This window comes from Perca fluviatilis, chromosome 8 (assembly GCF_010015445.1).
Source record: "Perca fluviatilis chromosome 8, GENO_Pfluv_1.0, whole genome shotgun sequence".
Classification (NCBI taxonomy): domain Eukaryota; kingdom Metazoa; phylum Chordata; class Actinopteri; order Perciformes; family Percidae; genus Perca; species Perca fluviatilis.
In genome coordinates this window covers 4230484-4252659 of record NC_053119.1, presented here as the reverse complement: position 1 = coordinate 4252659, position 22176 = coordinate 4230484, and the positions used below count along the sequence as shown (strand labels likewise).

General features: G+C 42.0%; 1 protein-coding gene across 1 annotated transcript; it reads right to left on the bottom strand.

Moving 5' to 3' along the window:
* Nucleotides 1–3600: 3600 nt before the first annotated feature.
* On the bottom strand, nt 3601–15999 carry LOC120564246 (zinc finger protein OZF-like). Its single transcript, XM_039809092.1, has 2 exons — nt 15198–15999; nt 3601–6015 (listed from the first exon to the last, which is right to left on the bottom strand). The coding sequence occupies exons 1-2, from the start codon at nt 15388–15390 to the stop codon at nt 4841–4843; spliced, it is 1368 nt and encodes a 455-aa protein (XP_039665026.1). The 5' UTR covers nt 15391–15999; the 3' UTR covers nt 3601–4840.
* Between the last annotated feature and the right edge of the window lie 6177 nt (nt 16000–22176).

Here is a 22176-nt window from a genome sequence, read left to right as displayed (position 1 = left end):
GGTTTAGTTTAGTTTATTTAGCAGGACAATGTGCAGTTACATTAAAAAGATGGCTGCACCAGATTTAGCATTATGCTACTTTCCATCTGTAGTCCTCCACAATTATGATGACATAACAGAGTTGAGTTCATGACAAAAACAATAAACATAACATGTTTATACAACAAGACAGTTAAGACAATATAAATAGACTATTTACACCGAAGGTGCAATACACAAATATACACAACAATGGAATAAAAAGCGTTAGTGAGAGCAGGTCTGATGTTCTAAAAGGAAGTATTTAACTGCCCGCGAAAAGCTTTTAAAATTTGAGATATTCTTTAAATTGTTAGGAAGCCCATTCCATTGGTGGTGGAAAATGAATGTAAACAAAGTTGCCCTCAAGGCCAGGCTGATGTTAGAAGTCCCTCTAGTGGACGGAACGTGTAACAACAACCACATGCTTAAAGTGGCATTGACAATGCATAAGCCTGAGTAGTGTAGTACATATTATTTTACAGGCTGCAATTGAGCATTAAATTTTTGAATATAAAAAAAATCAATTGGAATTTGAATGGTATTATAGAGGAAGACGGACAGCTGTAGTAGCTGGCTGCCAGCTGTTAGCTGCTAGCTGCCGTCCGCGATAAGTCTGTTCAGCCTAAATATCACGTAGCAGTTCCGTGTGTATTTGTAGCTCATCCATTTTGTGTGTGATCAATCTGGTGTTGGGGAGTAGGAGGCTTGGCAGTGTCGATTTGTGTGGTAGTTTTAGCCGCGATAGCAGGCCCGACCCGGCCGGCATCCTTGCTTCTGATTTCTCCCTGCCTTCAGCTTATGGCCCGCCTGGTTTTATTTTCTATAAAAGCTTCAATCTGTTATGTAAAAATGATGCTTAGAACGGTTTTGCTTCAGTTTCTTTGTTAAACCATTTGCATCCAAACTGTTTAAATATTTCTGTCTCTCATGTGTTAATCATGAAAGCTGAGTGACCTTGCAAAGAGCACAGGATGCCTCCCTGAGGACAGAGCGCATGATGTGGAGGAGATGCCAGGCCTGACCAGATTGAAGAAGAAAGACTACTGATTGCATGAACTGAATGACTAACTTGACTCCCAACTCCTTTAAAAAAGACTCTGTTGTGAACAATCTTCAGTCATTTTCTGTACTTATGCTAAAGTGCTGTAAACTGACTCTACTTGCTGCAAGTTAAACTTTTAAAAGAACTCCAGTGATTTTGTCCATTCTTTGATAAATAATTATCCTAACTGTACACAATCTATAAACACATTTTTTTTCAGGACAAACTGGACTATTAGAATATTTGTGCTGCAGCGAGGTAACTTTAATGTAAAAAAATTAATAAAAATAGTATATAGTTGTGGGACCATAAAGACAAATAAAAACGAAATTGAATCTCACAGATATGTATTTATTTCACACACACAGCAATAAAACTCAAGCATATCTGCTGTCTATAACAGATCTCCTGTCTTGGGAGTTAAAACAGTAGAAAAATGAACATTATATCTTATACAGGGGACAAAACATCTATATTTCTTAAAAAAAAAAAAAGTCCAGACGCTTCTTCCCCTCATGACACTGACTTGCTTATACTAAAAATAGTAATGCCATTAGAGGTTGACCGATTCATCGGTTTTGCAGATTAATCGGCACCGATAGTTGATTGCTGGAACTATCGTTATCGTCAAAAATCCATACCGATAGTTTTTTCTGGTTGCGTCCGTTGCTGGAGCGGCTGAGAAGCGCGCTCTGTCATTCAATACACAGTACACAGAGCTGAGAAGGGTCTGCTGGCATCATGCATTACAATAGCGGCCTCTAGAGGCGAAATAAAAACTATCACTGATGCCTCGTGTTGTTTATTTTCGACACGTGTTACTGCGCGCTGCACGGAGTAGGGCTGGGCGTATCGATCTAAATATCGATAGTATCGATACCAAGATGAGTATCGGATCGATACTGTTGTGATGAGATCGATACTTCTGTTCTAGTTTCTCTCAGAGTTCATGCGAGCACAGCGTCTCTCCAAGTCTGTGCAAACATCTCTCTCTCTCTCTCTCTCTCTCTCTCTCTCTCTCTCTCTCTCTCTCTCTCTCTCTCTCTTACAGTGAGAGAAGACCGTGATGAGAGAAGCGCTGTGTGGAGTTTATTCACTCCAGCTGATACGGACACTGCCACATGTGATGTGTGCAAAAAAAGTAATTCGCCACTGTGGTAACACCACCAACTTGCATAGACACATTAAAGCATTAAGTCACCCGAGAGAGAACTCCGAGCTGCAAAAAAAGTTGAGGAAGGAGGAGGAGGGGGGGGGAACCCCAAACCAGACCCCCAACATAGAGACAGAGGTCTCTGGCAGAGGCTTTTCAGCCAAGAAATCAGGAGTATCCAGGTAATCTCCAGCATTAAGCAATGCTGTTCACAGTGATCAGAGAGGCAATTTTAGCAGACTGATAGAACTACTATCATAAATTCAGCCGGTTGAAAAAAATCCTAATTGTTTCACTGGAACTCAAAAATATACACATATATTATTTTATTGTTTTTATACCGTTACATTGTTTTATATTGTTCTAGTTAGTAAATAACATTTATATTTGTCTAAAATCTTTGTCCTAATCATAATCAACTAACTAAAGGAAAAATCACAAAATTATTCAATGATCGTGACTTTACAAGTAAAAAGTATCGGTATCGGCGATACTAGCCCTGTATTTACTTGGTATCGGATCGATACCAAAATTCCCAGTATCGCCCACCCCTAGCACGGAGAGCACATGCTGTGCGGAGAAGGCTGACATCAGATGCGCGTTTAAAGCATTGACAGCAAAAAGGTATGTATACAGTACATTTTGTCATATCATTATAAAGTTATTAATTTGTTGAATAGATGCTGCATTAGTAGAGAAAGAACAGCACAGTTTGTTTGCTTTCGAGGCTGAGATGACGCTAAACATTAGCAGTAGGCTAACTTACCTCAAGCGGTTAAAACACGAAAAAAAACGCAAGTCCGACCCAAATGGATCGTCCACGATCCCAAACGGCACCTCTGATTCACATTTAGATAATTTAATAACAGTTAAACGTAGAGACTTACTGATTGCTGCAGCTAAAAGCTAACGAATTAGCCGTCACGGGGGTATCTTTGGTGTTTTTCTAGCCTTTACAGGTGATTTTCTATCCAGCCTGGAACTTGTGCCTTTTTTCGGGGTTGTTGAGCATTAAATCCAAACTGTTACATCCAAGATTTATCCACTTGATGTCCATAATTCATCACGTTTTCGGTCATTTCTGCCGCTAACTCCCATGATGCCTTTGTTTATGTTTTCAACCAATGGGAAGGCAGGTCCGTCACACATTACGCCTTATATGGGCATCCAAGCGAGAACAGAGAGTATATAGTGGGAAAGATGGATCCCTCCAGGTCAGAGATCGTCTGTTACCGTTCTAAACCGTTCTACAGAGAAGAATGGCGTCACTGTTTTGAGATTTTGCATACATTTGGGCCTTTTTTGAAGAAATGTAAATAGTTTGTCCTTTATATGAATTATAATGCTCATTATGTTTATTTTTGCACTGGATGACTAAAAAATATGAAGGAGAACTGTTTTAGACAACACACATGCTTGTGTAGCATTGCTATGGGTGTATCAATTCTAAATACTATCGGTCGATTAATCGGTTATCGGCAAATACGGCCCAACCTAGCTATCGGCATCGGTAAAATCCACTCTCATCGGTCGACCTCTAAATGCCATATTTATTGATATCACACACAGCAATGCTACACAAGCATTTGTGTTGTCTAAATCAGATCTCCTAGAGAACAGTTTAGTATTGACGATCCAGTGTTTCCTCTATGTGGATTTGTTTTTGATGCCTACCGCTGCTCACATTGCAATTTAACAACAAGTAGAACTATTCAGAGGTTACTGGGCCCGTCCAGTTTAACTCCACATACTGTTGTGTTGATGGAGTTTATTGTCAAAACGTTCGCTTTCTTCCGAGTCGACTATTAAACAAACAGCTCCACCAAAAAAAGTCACTACGGTGGGTCCGTTCTAATTAGACAACGTTCAACTTGTCAGTTCTGTCAACTCATCGTCCGGATATCAAACATCTGGAAACAATGAAACAGTGAGTCAATGTAATATAAATTGGAAATAGTCTATAGATGTAGTCATTTAGGTAGAGTTTCGGACAGACTTGCCCCTACTGCTAAAAAAAATCCTAAAAGGAAACACTGCAATCTTTGGTCATATCTAACTATTGTGCCCAGTTTCTCTCCACTATATAGAATCTTTGTTTCATCTACAATGACAAACCAGCCTTCCAGTGGTTGACAAGACAAGCTAAACAAGCTTTTGATTGGTCAGAATGGTCTGCCAGAGCATCATGGGAAACAATATTGTGGTTATCGTCAGAGCTAGCGGCGATCGGCGGAGATAAACAACCAAAAATTCATAAATTATGAACATAAACTTAATCAATCTTGGATGTAACAGTTTGGATTTATTGCATTATTGCAGACCCCGAAAAACTCTGGATTGCCAGGCTGGATACATAACCTTCTGTAAGGGCTACGAAGACCCCAAACAAATCAGCAGAATGGGGCGAGTGTTAGCTTTTAGCTGCAGAAAACTGAATTTTTCTACTCATTATGGTTTTAAAATTATTAAGTTATGAATCAATTTTTCATATATGATTAGCTCAGGCTGAGAGGGTTAACTAACAGTGACAGTAAAAATTTATTTCACACTATTATTATGGCTAAACTTTGCATTTAGTCCGCGATTCACGTGCATTCTGAATCGTGAGTGTCTATCCATACGGATCAACTATTGTCCACTACACCGCTATCACCAACACTCTGCCGATTACAACTTTTATCGTTTACACTGCAAGTAACTGGATCTTTCCCAGTGTGGACAGTCAAGTGTCTTTTCAGATTTTGGTTTTGTGTGAAACTCTTACCACAAAATGAACAACTAAATGGTTTCTCCCCAGTGTGGACAGTCAAGTGTTGTTTCAGATATTGCTTTAGTGCAAATCGTTGACTACAAAATGAACAACTAAATGGTTTCTCCCCTGTGTGGACAATCAAGTGTTGTTTCAGAGTTTCCTTGTGTGCAAATCTTTTACTACACACTGAACAACTAAATGGTTTCTCCCCTGTGTGGACAGTCAAGTGTTTTCTCAGATTTCCCTTTTGTGCGAATCTTTTACTACAAAATGGGCAACTAAATGGTCTCTCCCCTGTGTGGATTCTCATGTGTATAACAAAATTCCCTTTGCTACTGAAAACTAGTTCACACACTGGGCAGGTGAACCGTTTTTCTTCTGAATGAAGTCTCATGTGATTCGTTAAGGATGACTTCAGAAGGTATCTTTTACCACAAACTGAGCAACAAAATGGTTTCCCTCCTGTTTGGACTCCAGAGTGGTTCTGCAGATGTTTCTTGTGGCCAAAGCTTCCAGCACATTCAGAGGAGCTAACTGATGCGTTTCCAGTATTACATTTCACATCACTTACAGCTACTTCATTGTTTTGCAGAGGGTTTAAACCTGACTGAGGTTCCCTAGTCTCCTCCCAGTCTGCACTGTCATTAGTGTGAGATTCAGAGGAGTCTGAAGTCTTGTCATGAGTAGCTGGTTGTAAAGGACTATCTGGATCTGAGTTCCTGGCTGGTTCTGGTCCTCCCCAGTCCTCTCCATCAACTTCTGTTCTCTCTGCATCTCTGTTCTCCTCAGTTTGGCTTTCATGAAGCTGTGAGGACTGAGCTTTCTCTTCATCATCTTCTTCATTCTTTACAGGGACAGAAGTTAACAGCAACTTGATATCAGCCTCCTCCAGCTCTTGAAGCTGCTCTCCCTCCTGACTGGTCCAGAGTTCCTCCTGTTCCTCTTTAATGTGTGGGGGGGGCTCTGGGTCCTCCTGGTCCAGACTGGAGCTCCACTCCTGCTGCTCAGGGGGAACCCAATCTTCATCCACTGACAGCTGCTGGACATCTGAGGAGAATAATCAAATACATGCACAAACTTGTATTAAAAAAATATATTAATTAATTAATTTCATGTTGACATCGTCTCTTTACATAAGTTATGGTATTTTCATTCATGTTATGCATTTTACACAGCAGTCCTAGAGATCTCTCAGTGCCTGCATGTCCCCAGAAACACACAAGGATCACCTCCTAGTCCATCCCAGGAGGCCCACCTGAGCTGGTGAAGGCCCAGGAATGGTCCAGGTTGGACGAGAACCTGAACAGAGGTCTTGAAGTTGCTCAAAAAGGGACAGTAGAAAGGAAAATGTACTCACTGACAGCAATCACCTACAGCTTGAACAAAGAACGCTTTGTGACAGTGCCAAAGAAAGATCACAAAGTCAGAGTGGAGAAGCAGCCAAACAGAAGGAAAAAGGAAGATCAAACAACTAAAGGGCGTGATACACCAACCAGACGGCCGACCCTCGGCAGAAAAGGCAGTTGGACCGATCAGTCTCCCTGAGTTGGTCAAAAAAGTTCCTCAGAACACGCCGAAGATAACAGCAGGTGACGCTAATCTGTATTGTCGCCCCAAAAAGTGAAAACTGGCAGCTGATTGGACCAACGCGTCACGTGGGTCTGGTTTCTCCGGAAATTCAAAGCCAGATTGTCATGGCGACTTGTTCAGAATACGATCTCATATTGTACTAAAATAGTTCACTGAAACGTGTTTCTGAAAACATTTGAAGACAGAAATAGGCCGTGCAGTTGCTGAATCTGTCTTCATTTCAGATCGACAAAGGTCAGTTTAAAAGATTTTCATCAGATTCTGAGAGACTCTAGTCACGCTCATCCCGCTCCTAGTTTCCTGGTTAGCTCTCCACCAATCAGATGGGTCATTTGAGTCCGACTACCGGCAGTGCCCGCCTTCCGATTCAACATGTCAAATCGGCCAAAATGTAGACCATCCCTGAAGGATGGTCTTCCCCAGCTGTCGGCAGGCCTGGCCAAGATCTACTCAAGCTATCTACCTTGAAAGTACCAACATGGCATCATGACTTTGCGTAAATATATACGCCACTTTCATAAAGCCAAATGGCGTGTTATTTTACGCCATTTTCAGCTATCCACGTGTATGATACACGCTGGAAACAGCTGATGTAAACAGACCCACCACGTGGCCTCGCGACGTACTATTGCGAGAACAACGTCACACGCCTGTCAAGAAAAAAAAAAATGGTTGAGTTTAGGAAAAGAACACAGGGAAAGGCTTTAGTAACAAAACAGTGACAAAAACACGGAAAATAACGACTAAAACACGCTTACGACAACAACAAATGGTTGGGTTTAGGAAAGAAACATTGGGGGTAAGGCTTATTAAAAACAAAAAATTAAAAACAAAACGGCAAAAAACGGCCGAAAATCCTGTGTTTACCCATCCGCCACCCCAACCTACCTCCTTACCCAATCCCCCGTTCCTTTATACCACTCGCTACGGCGGAAATGGACTCGCAATATAGGCCAATGGCGGCCGATTTGTGTTGATATACACGCAAAGATTCGATTATGCGTCTTCATAACACGCAAAAACGGAATAAAAATTGGCATGTCATACATACGCCAATTCATGAGATCAGTCTGGAAAGTACAAGGTGTGGTGCTTCAGCTTCATCTTGTACTCAAGGGTAATGTGGCCGCTGAAACCGGCGAGATCACCTTTTCAGCGGTGAGCAGGATGGAAGCCAAAGCCAACTCTTACATTTGGAAATGAATGGGTCTCCAAAGGAGCCTCTCAACATCAAGCCTGTACAGGTGGAACACACTGCAGTTACCCTTAAAATCAATTACGCTGGAATATAGGCAAGAGAAGGCAAGGCTGGTGATGAGCTGAGGGACTCTGCAGATGAGTCTGTAAGGGAGATGCATGCCCATGTGTAGACAGGGAGGAATTGGAAGGCGGAGGAAGAAGCCCAGAATGTAGTGGGCAGGCTGCTACACCAGGAGGTTGTGGGCACAGTCCAAACAGGACGGACAGAGTTGGGAACGACCCATCCATCTTGTGGTCCAGAGCTAGCAAAAAGGAGAGGAAGGACCTTGTCACCAGAGGTAACATGGATGGCACAAGAAGAGTATAGGGTCAAAACTGTGGCTCAGGGGCAACAGGGACGATGGACAGCTAGGAAGGGGTGCTGAGCCGGAGCTGCACCAGTGGCTGGGAACAGAGCAAGCCTGCGACCTCTGTGGGACCACCAACACCTCTCTGCAACACATCCTGGCAAGCTGCAGGACCAGTCTGACGCAGGGCAGGTTCAGGTGGAGGCCCGACCAGGTGCTCAGGAGGCTTGCAGAAGTGGTGGAGCAAAAGAGGCAGGAAGCAAGCCGAGGGAACCAGATGGAAACCCAGCAAAGGATCCACTTCCAGAGGCAAGAAGAGAGCACAGAAACAACCAGAGGGAGACCAGCACCCTCGCTCTTGTCGGGGATGGTTGTAGAGTTGTTGTTAGTTGTAGAATGTAATAAGTAAGCTGTTCAAGGCTATTTTATTCACTTAAACATCGGATGAAGTGTTTATTTTCTCAAATAGAGAGGATGCTGAGTAATTAATATATTAGCTAGCTTGTTTAATAGCTTGTTGGATAGTAATTCACCCACTACATATAAACGTTAACACGTCGATAAGCCTAACGGTATGTGTGTGAACTGATATTAGGGTTAATAATGAAGATCTACAGGTTGTGTTTTGCTCAATATGTTAAGTTGCTGATCAGTGGGTTTGCTGCAGCTAAATATCTGTCCCAGAGGAAACCTAATATTTATTTGGAGGACGCAAGATGATTTTATAATTATAATATGGCCACATGGTGAACCTATGCAGTGTTTCCTCTATGTTGCTTATGTAGTGGCGGCCAGCCATGGCAAAATTTCTGCCACCACGGTATCAGAAATAGGGCAGACGCACAATGTAGTCGCAGTTGCCTTTTAAATTATCCTGCAGACATAATGCACCCCCCGTTGGCAGCAGTGGGTCAGCGGACCGCTAACATTAGACCCCGCTGTTCAGCTCATTCTCTGTAATCGATTGCAGCATAAAAGTACAGCAGAACCAGCACGGCAGTCAGCTGGTTTTGCCGTTGTTCTGATCAGCTACCTGTTGTTCGGAGAGACCATCCCCACTGCAAAAAAAATCCTAAAGGAAACACTGCTATGAACCTAACTCATATTTAGACATCTGACGTCATCGCTTTGTGTTGAACGAGAAGAATGATAAGGGTACGGTCTCCATGCTACACTAGCATTAAGGCTTTCCTCTGTGAACACATATCCTCTACAAGTACAATTTTAGCTGTATTATTTGTGTCCCCTTCAAAAATTGCTCTTCCGAAATGTTATGTTTATTGTCACCCCGAACTGTAAGATGAGATTTAAAACCATGGGTGTTGTGCAGATGTCCCTGGTCACTGCCCCACAGTAAACAGCTACCTGTTCTTTCTTTCTTTCATTTATTATACAGGAACGTTAAAAATGAAACATTAAGTTACAATATAAACGGGCCTGACTCAATTAAAAAACTGGTTTCCAGCATGTTCCTGTTTTGCAGAAATTTAAAACATTAGACACAACTTACAGTACATTAAGGACAGAAACTTTTGTACGGGACATCTGCATGGACTAGACAGATACAGACAGCTAACACAATAATACAGTTTCGGCACATAGGGACAAAAACATTTAGTACAGGACATTAGCGTGGGCTAGACAGATACAGACATCTGAAAACAACAACACAGACAGTGCAAACAAGACTTGGACAATACATAAATAATCAGTGTGTGCAAGTGTAATTGTTGAGTAATTGTTAACTGTTAAAGATGCAGTAGGTAAGTCTTATAAAACTAACTTTCTGTCATATTTGCTGAAACTGACCCCATGTTCCAGTAGAACTACATGAATTATGTAATATAAAAAAAAAAAATCCAGCTCCTCTGGCTCCACCTACAGCCTGTAGTGCGATTGGCAAAATTCCACCGCTCGCTGTTCAGATGCACCAATCAGGGCCACAGGGGGGGTCTATGTGCCTGTCAATCACTGCTCAGGCACGTACGCGCATATATAGCGTTCTCCCCTCCCCCCTCCCCGCGCACGAGCTGCAGAAAAGTTTCCCAAAACTCGGGCTAGGGCTGCACGATTATGGCCAAAATGATAATCACGATTATTTTGATCAATATTGAGATCACGATTAATTATCACGATTATTTGTTGATTTTAGCCAAAACAAATTTTATTTATTCATAATTATAACTGCTTTTACATCCATATTGTGCTACATTCCTCCTTTATTGAAGGATACTGTGAAGGAGTATGCCATTTCAGATGTTGTGCGACCGCTTTCCACACATGCATGTTTGCCGTGAAAGATACAGGCAACGCAATTTTCTGTTCACGTTAACGGCGCATGTGGTGCCTGGTATCTACCGGATGAAGTAGCTACGCGGATTTCTGTGGCTCATTACACTGACACTTACATGTCTGCGTTACGCTCTGATGCTCCGAAACCCACGTTAGAGGCAACATAAACATCGCTGAATGTCACGCTAGTAAACACTAATAACACGTTACACAGCAGCTAACGTTAGCCTACCGTTAGCCACAGTAAACACTAATGACACGTTACACAGCAGCTAACGTTAGCCTACCGTTAGCCACAGTAAACACTAATGACACGTTACACAGCAGGTAACGTTAGCCTACCGTTAGCCACAGTAAACACTAATGACACGTTACACAGCAGCTAACGTTAGCCTACCGTTAGCCACAGTAAACACTAATGACACGTTACACAGCAGCTAACGTTAGCCTACCGTTAGCCACAGTAAACACTAATGACACGTTACACAGCAGGTAACGTTAGCCTACCGTTAGCCACAGTAAACACTAATGACACGTTACACAGCAGCTAACGTTAGCCTACCGTTAGCCACAGTAAACACTAATGACACGTTACACAGCAGGTAACGTTAGCCTACCGTTAGCCAAAGCGCAAACCGATATCTGCGAGGATCTCCGTTCAGTTACAGCCGGTCTAGACCAACGCATGTGCGCAATAGAGAAGCTCCTCGGTTCACCAAGTAGGCCCCGAGTCGGGGAACGGACAGTGACGGGCATGCACCTGGATGCACGGTTGTGGGTGCCAGCGCAACGGAGGGAGTCTCGAGTGAGGGGAGCGGAGAGACAGCTACCTCGGCATGGAGCAAAGTAGTGAAGCGGGGTCGTCGACAACAGTTAACTGGAGATACTGCTCAGCCCAAGGCCAAACTGAACGCTCCGAGAAGGGAGAAGAAAAGTGGCATTGTTGGAACCAGTGAGGGAGGAAACATAAGGGTTGTGAAGACTACAGGGCTCGAGAGTGCGACCAAATTGGTCGCACTCTCGAGCCCTGTAAATGCGACCAAAATTTGTAAGGGTGCGACTAAGATTTTTCCTAGGTCGCACCGGTGCACCTAACGTCCTCGCATCCGCTGCCTCTCCACGAACGGAGCGATGTTGTTTATATGGATATGGTTTAATGTTGCGTTACATGACCCGTTCCTTCTGGAAAGCCGTGCCTGTGTTTGGATTTGGATCTCTCCTCCGCGCAGCCCCCATTCACTACACACCGGCCGGCTCACCTGCAACATGGAGACACAGCGCCGCTGGTCCAAACTCCGACATTTGTCTACAGTTTTAATTGTTATTAACACAGCTGTATATTGTTAAGTATGAGAGGGAAACCTGTATTGGTACCAGTGTTTCCGCTGGTAACTCTGTTACTCGCGCCGCCCACGAAAACCACATTATTAAACTAACTTCAGTTGGTTGAGTAAAAGCGTGTAAGACGGAGCATGCTGGATCATAGTTCGAAAAATGCAGCGCGCCGACGCGATTCAGACATTTCAGAGCCTACACAAGACGGTTGTTACGCCGCGCTAATGAGTCAGCCGTCACTCTCTGTGAGTAGCCTAGCATACGCTTCAGTCCATCGCACTCCCCCCGTCTTTCGGTCGTTCTTTTATTTTTTATTATTTAAGATTTCGGCCTTTATTTTGATAGGAAAGCTGAAGACATGAAAGGGGAGAGAGAGGGGGGGGATGATTGATGCCCCCGGACCCCCCTAGAGGGGTAATATCCTTCTCACCTTTTTCACCCCTGACCCGTTTTCATGCCTGTCATATAGGAAAGGGCTGCAGGTCAGAGTCAAACCTCTATATTTACCAACTGAGCTATCCGGGCGTCCTCTCTCTCTTTTAATCAGTCTGTTATTGTTGTTGAAAGCTTATGAAGGAGCTTTCTCAGGCTATTTATTTTAGATAACTTTCATTTACATGTGCTGCAGCTGTATATTTTCAAACTGGTAAAGGAAACCCTGTCTTTGCATTTTATTTTAATCACAATCTGTTTTAATATAAGAGCTGTGAAAAGAGGCTTTGACTTAAAACTTAACATTTAGCCCACTTTGTAAAAAAATACAGAGCTATATATCGTGTATCGCCATTCAGCGTTACGGCGATGCGAGGAAAAATTTGGGTGCACCTAAAAAAGTTAGGCGCACCAGTGCAACCAAGGCAAAAAGTTAGTCTGGAGCCCTGGACTAAGTTGGTGAGTGTTTTTGCAACAAAATTCTCCCCAGATGTAAATTCGGAAACATTGGCTAGTTATTTGAAAGATAAACTACACCGTGATGTAACATGCCCAAAGATAGAAAGTGCCCAAAGACGGTATAACTCCTTCAGAGTAATTGCAGAATGCAATGAGGTGAGCGAAATGTATGAGCCACAGCTGTGGCCAGAAGGTATCTTTGTGCGGCATTTTTATGAAGCATGCAAAACATTAGGTCAAAGAAATGAAATTGTGAATATAAATGATGATGCGTCTGAGGCTGGAGCAGCTGTTGCGGTGAAGATTTGACTATGATCATGAGAGTTGTGTCATATAACTTGCGTGGTTTACGCCTTGGACAGGGAGTCGGGGACAAAGCGCGACGTTTTGTTATTGACAAGCTCTTAGACAGTGCTGATATTTTATGTATACAAGAGACTCTGTTACCCAAACGAGATCTAGATAAACTCAACTCTGCGCATGAAAATTTTTATGGCGCAGGTGAGTCGACAACAGATCCAAGTATGGGAATCGTGCGTGGCAGAATACCTGGAGGGGTGGCCATCCTATGGCATAGGAAACTTGACCCACTGATCGATGTGATTAGGCTAGAAGTGGACTGGGCCATAGCAATTAAAGTTGTACATGATAAAAATGTTTTTATTATTTTAAATGTGTACATGCCATATGAATACTACCAAAATGAAAATGAATATCTTAATAGGCTTGCTTTTATCAGCTCATTCATAAAAGAGAGTAAAAGTACTTGCATTTTTGTGATGGGTGATATGAATGCTGATATGTCAGATGATAACTCTTTATTTGCCAAACACCTTTATCAATTTTGTCTAGACAGTAGGTTAGTTATCTCAAGCAAAATGCTGTTACCAGTAGAAAGTTACACATATATCAGTGAAGCATGGCATACAACATCTTGGCTAGACCACTGTATATGTACAGCTGATGCTCATGATTGCTTGGAGATTGAGATTATGTATGGTGTAGCCACAGCAGATCACATACCTGTCTCCATGATAATACATCTTGACAGTCTACCTGAGTTGACTAACTATGATAATGATTATAATGAGCTAAATAGAAAAGTGGACTGGGCAAAGCTCACAGAATATGATTTATGGAAGTACAACGCACTGAGTGATAGTAGTCTTAGTAATATTGATATAGCACTTGAAGCTATTTTGTGTGACAACTTAAATTGTAAGAGTCACAAACATCATAGTCAAATAGTTATCATGTATGACAAAATTGTGAACAGTTTGATTAATGTCAGTAAATTAAACATCCAAGACAAAAGGAAGCTTAACATTAGACCCAGATGGAACGAATATGTGTCTGAACTTCATGTGGAAGCTAAGGAAGCTTTTTTGAGCTGGGTATCATCTGGAAAAGCTAGGTATGGCCCAGAGTTTGAACATAAGAAAAAGGCAAATGCCAGGATTAAATATGCTGTACGGTTTATCAAGAGTAATGATCAGATGATGAGGGCAAATTCTATGGCCAGAAAGTTTCAGCAGAATAATTTGTATGATTTCTGGAAGGAAGTAAAGGTCATCAATATTAGCAAGATGCCTTTGCCATCCACTATTGATGGGATCTCTGGTGTTTTTTATTAATAAGGGAAAAACTTCCACTAATGAACCCTGACAAAGCACACCTGTGAAGGTAAAACCATTTCAGGTGACTACCTCATGAAGCTCATTGAGAGAACACCAAGGGTTTGCAGAGTTATCAAAAAAAGCAAAGGGTGGCTACTTTGAGGAATCTAAAATATAAGACATGTTTTCAGTTATTTCACACTTTGTTGTTAAGTACATAATTCCATATGTGTTCATTCATAGTTTTGATGCCTTCAGTGAGAATCTACAATGTAAATAGTCATGAAAATAAAAAGGAAACGCATTGAATGAGAAGGTGTGTCCAAACTTTTGGCCTGTACTGTATTGTACTTTCTGCAGTCTGACTTCAGTTCACCACCTGCGTCGCCAATTCCTATTTTGTCTCCAAAATGTGCGTACGCATGGGTCAGAGTTTGCGTGGAGGACCGCACATTCTCCCGTCAAATTTATTTTCTTCATAAATCACAACCTTTGCGTGGGAAGTGGCGTACGCACATGTTCAGCCCTGTTTTGTGCGTACGCCACGTTTATAAATGAGACCCCAGGATCCTCACAATCTTACCCACTGCAGCTTTAAAAGTCATTTGAAGTTATTTGACATGTAAATATATTTCATGGTTCCAGATTTGCTGCTTTCCCTTTTAATAATGTCAATAATTGTAATTGTATCGGTAATAAAGTTGCAGTAATTGTGACAACATAATAGTTAAACAGTCACAGGGCACATCTCAATATCTTTTATAACTTGAACACATTTTCCTGATTAGTCAAACACACATTCACTGAAGTAACAATTTCAATGCAGGACTTTTACTTGCAACAGAGTATTTTAACAGTGTTTTATTAGCCATTTTACTGCAGTAAATGTTGTGAATACTTCCTCCTCCACTGGTTTCCCATTAGATTAGATGTATAATAACAATAAAGCTATACCAACCTGCTCTGTGTATCTGGACTTCAGGGTTTAAAACAGCGTCCAGTAGTTTCTGTTGTCGGTGATTCTCCTTTAAACTGAACTCTAGTTCCTCCTCGTACTCTGCTATCGTTCTTTCAAACAGCCCAAATATCTCTTCAGCAGCCGCAGTTAGTCGCTGGTTGACGTAAGCTCTCAGCATTTTAACTTTAGACATTTCTACTAAATCACAGAAACTTTTCCTCCAGACAGACAACGTTAAAACCTGTTCGCTCCCTCGGATACGTGCGCTATGTTACGTTAGGGTCTGTGTACTTCCAGCTAGCAAGCTAACTTAATTAGCTTCGCAGGACACCAGGAGATAATTCAGACGTTTTCAAATAAAGGGAACATCACAGAGTCCATTCAGACAGGTCTATCTGGACAGGGTGGGTCCATGAAACATACAGTTTGGTATCTATCCAATGGTCTCTCCTACTAGCGCTGTGTGGTCGAGTTTAGACTGCGAATATTTCCAGCTAGCATGCTACGCTAACTTCAGTTAGCATTCTTGGCTAACGGAGATAAGTCTTATCAAAGGTTAAAACGTCCACTTGAACAAGTTTATCCAAACATCCGGGTTCTGGTGGTTCACCTCGGTTGTATCTGATGAGCTACGTGGCGGAAAGAGCAGGACTCACGCGGGGGAAACGGTTTACTACAACAAAGAACCGGGACCAAACCTCTTCAACCAGACTCCGCACTGCTCAAGTTAGCCACGGCATGTAAAAGTGCTTCCGGTAGCACTTCTTCAAAATAAAAGTTGCGACACTTTTATCCAGTGTATGCATAGACAGTAAAATAATGGACACAGCGACGCCATATATTTATTTATGTATTTATTAGTGCTGTCAGTTTAACGTGTTATTAACGGCGTTAACGCAAACCCATTTTAACGGCGTCAATTTTTTTATCGCGAGATTAACGTTATTTTTGGCCCAGCAAACTTTGTAGTTTTTTCACATGCTGTTGCAACAACTAGTAACGTTAGAAAAACTACAACACCACACCGGATCTAGCTAGACCGGAAACAAAACAACATGTACGCTGCCACTTGTTTGCGAGCCGGCCAAAGAGTAGTACATACCTGCAAACTAGTCGCTTTTCGACGAAAATTTCGCCGTTTTGAATGGGGTCCGAGACCCGGTGCTAATACGGCACCGGTGCCTTAACGACCGTTATCTACCGGACTGAATAGCAACGCGGATTTCGGTGCCTTATTTAGGTGCCACTTAAATGCCTGCGCTTCTCTCTGATGCTCCGAAAACGGACGTTAGAGGGAACTGAAAGATCGCCGCACAGGACGCTAGTTAACAATACAGTTGGCAACGGGTAACGTTAGCCTACCGTTAGCTAGCTAACACTAAACTCGACAGCAGGTAACGTTAGCCTACCGTTAGCTAGCAGCTGGAGTAAACACGGTTAAAATGTTTACAGCTAAACGGTGTAAAGTGTGTCTGGATTTCACCGGAGAGGTTTCCAACACCGGACTGTAGCTGCCATTGTCTGAAAAACACAGTCATGATGTCATGTTGCTCGCCTCGCCAGCCTCGTGGTGCATTCACTGTAATTGTAAAATACCCTTTTCCCACCCAGTGGTTGTTTTCACCGTTTTGTGCTCCTTTTTTTTTTTTAGATCAACTTTTTATTGTTTTATATTTTTGAACATACAGAACAGACAAATACAATTGAACAAGATGCTCCTTTTTTAAATATATATCTTTCGGTTCAGTCACCGTTTTAAAAGTATCGTATCATGTTGATAACAGCATTAAAATGAGAAAAATTTGAATTTGAATAATGGGACAAAAAGAAATCAAGGGACATTTAAAATAGATAAAAATGTGCGATCAATTGCGAGTTAACTATGACATTGATGCGATTAATCGCAATTAAATATTTTAATCGTTTGACAGCACTAGTATTTATATACCAGTGAAGTCACTTTTCCGGTGCTGGCTGAGCGTTACTGAGCAGCCTCCAACTGAGCTTGAAGACGTAGATGTGACGTGAGCAACCTGTCTGAAAGTGTGAAGTCTTCTGGTAGCTGTGCTGAGAGAAATCTCAATCATTCCCAATCTTCCAGAGACGGAGAGCGTAGGTATATGTAAGGAGATAACATAGGCACAGGCTAATTACTGATCACTAACATGCTAGTTAACATTAGTAATTAAACTTTAACAGCTAAAGTATGTCGAATCTGCCTGCGAGCTTCTCCTGACTCTGCGGTAAATTTTCTCCTATGCGACAGAAAGTCGCGTGGTTATGGCACAATCGTTAGCCTATTTTTACAAAAACGAGTTTTTATGGCCATAACGTGAGATACAAGGTAATGGAGCCTTTTATACATTGTTGTTTCTTTAAAAATAAACAATGGACAAATAAAGTCTTTAAACGCTTCTGATGTAAAGTTATTCTCTGTAGAAGTGACGCTAAATTGAATGGGAGTCAATGGGATGCTAACGGGAGGTGATGGCTTGTTAGCCTAGAATCTCCCCATTGGAGGTACGCTTTCCAGATGCTCGCTTACACCCTTGAGTTTATGATGCTTCTGCAGCAGAATGTCATCTTTTAATGTTTTTTTCATACAGTTTAGTATATTATTGGATTATTATTACTGATACCTTAACATGTAGACAGTCTTTTCATGTTAATTTAATCCTTGAATCCTGTACTTCTGTTCTGCTACACAAATCTATATTTAAAAATATATTGTATGTAATGTTTAGGTTATTATTTAGTCTGATTTTACTATAAATTATATTTTAACTGTTGGCTGTTGCAAAAAATTAGGTCACGTTGGTTGTAGGTTAAGCTTAAAAACTTTTATTTTGAAGGTTAACCACCAAGTTGCAGCAGGAAATGCCTCTTCACCTTAGAAGAGATTAGCTAGCCCTTGTGTATTGGGCAAACTTGAGGGGTCATAATGAAAATCATATGAGTCAATCAGTTTTAAAGCAATGCCAAGAGCGTGGAAATGCTCAAGTCAGAAGTTTTGGTTGGGTGATCAATGATAAGGTAAATTAATTGGGGTTAAATGAATTAAAAATAAGTCCTATTGTACCTTTCCCAGCTGGTCCACCATGGGTTTTTAAAGAAATGTCCATTGATTTGGGGTTAGAAGAAAAGCGAGGAATTAGCATGGACAAATATAGTGTAGAAATATATTTGGTTTAGAATAAGAATGTGCTGTAGCCTGGGATGGCCTCGCTGTCTCCTCCTGTCTGGCATGTGTAAGATAAGAGGGGTTCAAATTTAGTGGAGCAAAAGTGCTCCTGATTTGTTTAATAAACAATTGGAACAGAGTGCACCTAATGAAATCTCTTAAAGGAACAGACAATCTCTAGCGCGCAACTTCTCTATCTTCTCGGAGACAGAAAGTCTGAGGGATATCCAACCAATTGCCGGCCCAGACGCAATGGCGGGAGGAACCTGAAGATGGATAAAAGAAAAGGGAAAAGGAAGGTCCGGTGTCAGACCCGGAAAGACTTTGTTGGTGGCTAGGGAGAGAAAGTCTCGAAGGAGCGGCTGATCCATATGCATGTGAAATATCTGTTTGCAATATCATTTTACTAAAGATTGTTATAGTTTAACTAAACGAATCCTGAGTATTAATTTCTTGGTCTGCCTTTCAACCAACACAATAAGTAAAGGGGAAACTTTGAGAAGTGACCGGTGGTTCTTAAAAGACTCTTTTGAGCCAGAGTAGAATCGGTCGCTTTTTTTCCTACAATAGGGTGCAGAGCTATTTAATGGAGAGGTATAAAGAGGATAAAACTATATATATGGATGCATCTAAACGCACTGATAAAATAACGTGGGTTGCTTATGTCATCCCAAAGTTAAAATAGGTAAAAGAATCAGTGATGATTTAGTGGTTTACACAGAGGAGTTGGTCGCTGTGTGGCTAGCTCTGCTTTGGGTGGAAGTCAATAGGCCAAGGAAGGCAGTAATTGCTTCAGATTCCAGCTCAGCTTTGATCAGCATCAACACTTTTCAGTTAAAATCAAAGCAGGATATTGTATTTGAAATAGTACAAGCTGCAAACAATGTGTTACAGTCAGGAACCAAGATAACTCTTGTATGGGTACCAGCTCATATAGGAATTGTTGGAAATGAGTTAGCAGATAAATGTGCTAAGCTAGCAGCTGGAAATTCCAGAATAGATATTGAGGTCAATTATAGCAAAGCACAAATTAAAAGTATGGTTAAAAACATAGTTACGGGTAAATGGCAAAAATTCTGTGACAATGGGCAGACTGGAAGACAGTTCTATAATATCCAGAATAAAGTGGGAAACAGAAGAAATATGAACAGAAGCAAGGAGGAAGAGGATGAATTTTCAAGAATGAGGTATGGAAACACAAGATTAAATAATACTTTCCTGTGTTATACTGTTTTCAACCCTCAGCTTCGGTTACACAGAGCAGGTTTGTTACTTTTACTTCTTCTCTCTGTTCACACTCTGGTTAAACTGACATCAGACCGATATGGGTCAACTTTCAGGGCCCCTGTCATTCTGGTTAATCAAACCATGTTTTCAAATTACAAAGTAAGTAGCCTACGTAAAACTAAAGTGCAGACAGATCAGCCAAAAGCCAGTTCAGGGCTCCAGACTAACTTTGTTTTACTAGGAGCACTACAGCCACTAACTGACATTTTTTGGAAGGGAAAAAGTTAGGGACGCACACCTTAAATTGACACAAGCACTATTTGTTTTGATGAGGTAAATAGTTTTTTAATTGATCAGCAACTGTGCCAATGTGCCATTTGCTTATGGCCAGACAAGGCAGCCTATATGTATTTTATTTTATAGAAGGAGCAGTCACATCTCTAATTCTCTCATCCAAGTGAGGGAGCGGTGCTGTGGCGTTGAGTGATGCTGAGATCGAAAAGGTGCTGATGGTCAGCCACTGTGGTACAGCGGCATAAACCGATGCCCTGGCGGCACTTGCCGCTCGCTACACCGACCTGTGCCGGTTGTATTCTGTCGGCACACTGTTTAACAGCAGGTGGAAGTGGTAGGGAACGGTCAGTGACAAACAGTAGAGTCATTTCATTTATCATTTCTGATGTATACTCAAAGTTAATAGGCTATTAGAGCTAGCCTGAGTTAACATCAGTGTTTAGTTTTTGGTAGTGAGTATACTTAGATTTTTCCCTCCCAGCTTCATACTCACCCATCCCAGAACGATGCGTCCCAGAGCGACACCCAATGCATATTTTGTAACGCTACCGCATATAGCATCAGCTAGCATCAATCTATAATTGATGGCTAATTGCAAATTTTGTCCGACTGTGTGTTGGACTTTAGCGGCCGGTGCTGCCTGTGTTGCTGCCTTGCCGCCCGGCCTGCCCTCCTTCACAGACCCCGGCCTGCTGTGAGCTAGATTGAGCTCCATCACGCCTGGCAGCCCACGGCACTCCATACCTGCGCAAAGTCACCGTTTTTTGGGTTAATGGCCTACCAAACGTTGCTGTCCTGACAGAGCTCCAGGGCCTGCAGCCCCCCTCTTCCTGCTAAATGCCCGGTGTGTGTGAGTGAGAGCGCGGTCAGCGAGCTTATTACACCAGCAATCTCTTACCACAGGTTCTAGTTAATATTATAATGTGTGTTGAGTTATTTAAACAAACGATCGGGGAAATAAATGCCTCTTGTTTGCGAGTCTCATTGATAGAGCCTGCGGCTGGATGGAGCTCTATCAATGAGCGCTAGCTAGCCTCCTCTTAGAATTCCTCTGAAATTCACAAAAATGCATTAAATTGAAATCAGACACAATTGTTAGCTTTATAAGACCTTGGGGTAGATGTTATATAAGTGGCGTGGCGAAATTCAAACTGTTAATATAGCTAGCTACTCTAGTTATGCTGGCAGCTGGCAGCTAGCCAGCTCCGCGGAGCCCTGGTAGTAAGTAACCGAGGAAACGGTGACTTTCACTGGGTATGGAGGTTGCCGCTTTCTCGTCAGACTGTGTGGAGCTCCTAGCTAAAGTCTGACTCGTCTTACCAAATTTGCAATTAGCCATCAATTTTCGTAAAAAGGCCCATATTTGAGCTTTATATAGTTGATTTCTCGCTTAAAAAAAGTCTCAGAAGTGAATTTAATAACGAAATAGCCCGACAAACAATGTATAAGTTTGCAGTGTCTGAAATATGAGACCTGCTGTCTCGTCTCCAATGTGTTTGGATGACATGGGGGGCCAGCTTCACGCAGGTCACAGATCTGTGTATTTTAACTTGCGATGCTTGACTGATTAAACGAACGTATTTGACTTTAATCTTACCATCTTATTTTGCTCTTGCTTAGGAACAATGCAATTCCAATTTAACGAATGTGCTGGGATATATAGGTCTTTTTTTTTGGAGTCAGACACAAAAGGGGGGACAGAGAGGCGGTAATCCCCAACACTTCCCTTAAACTACATGTTGTAGTACAACCAGTAGGGGGCCTTCTAAGTGTGGAGTAGTTTTGGAGACATGACTCTCTGTAATTATGACATATATTACATTTTTTTGGCAAAGAATATTCCCCAAAATTATGCATATGCCTATTTATGAAAAGTAAGTGCTGTAGTACAACCAGCAGAAGACTAATTATGTGTAGAGTTGGGTACCGAAACCCGGTTCCAATATGGTACCGGTTCCTACGCAAACGGTAGTATTCGGACCTGATTAGAACGAGAATTTCGGTTCCTCATTTCGGTTCCGACTGAAATATTTTCCCTCTGTCGCTCTGGAAAGCGGCAGCTTCTTTTTTTTTTTTCTCCCTTTTCTGCCAAGTGGCGCACATGCCCGCTCGTGATGTGAAGCGTGTGTCCGCGCTATTCCCCCGACATGCACTCTACAATCCCTGCTGATAGACGTCTTTTTGTACACGCTCTGAAATGGACGTAAAAACATCACACTTTCTCTGTAGTCTACCGTTAGCTAGCTACCGTAAATGTAGGCTACTTTTAAAATGGCA

What these genes read in the sequence shown, in the direction of transcription:
- LOC120564246 (XM_039809092.1), bottom strand. Translation starts at nt 15,390, where the DNA reads ATGTCTAAAGTTAAAATGCTGAGAGCTTACGTCAACCAGCGACTAACT. An exon ending in AGTCCAGATACACAGAGCAG is followed by an intron (nt 6,016 to 15,197) that starts GTTGGTATAGCT and finishes TATTCTCCTCAG; the next exon opens with ATGTCCAGCAGCTGTCAGTG.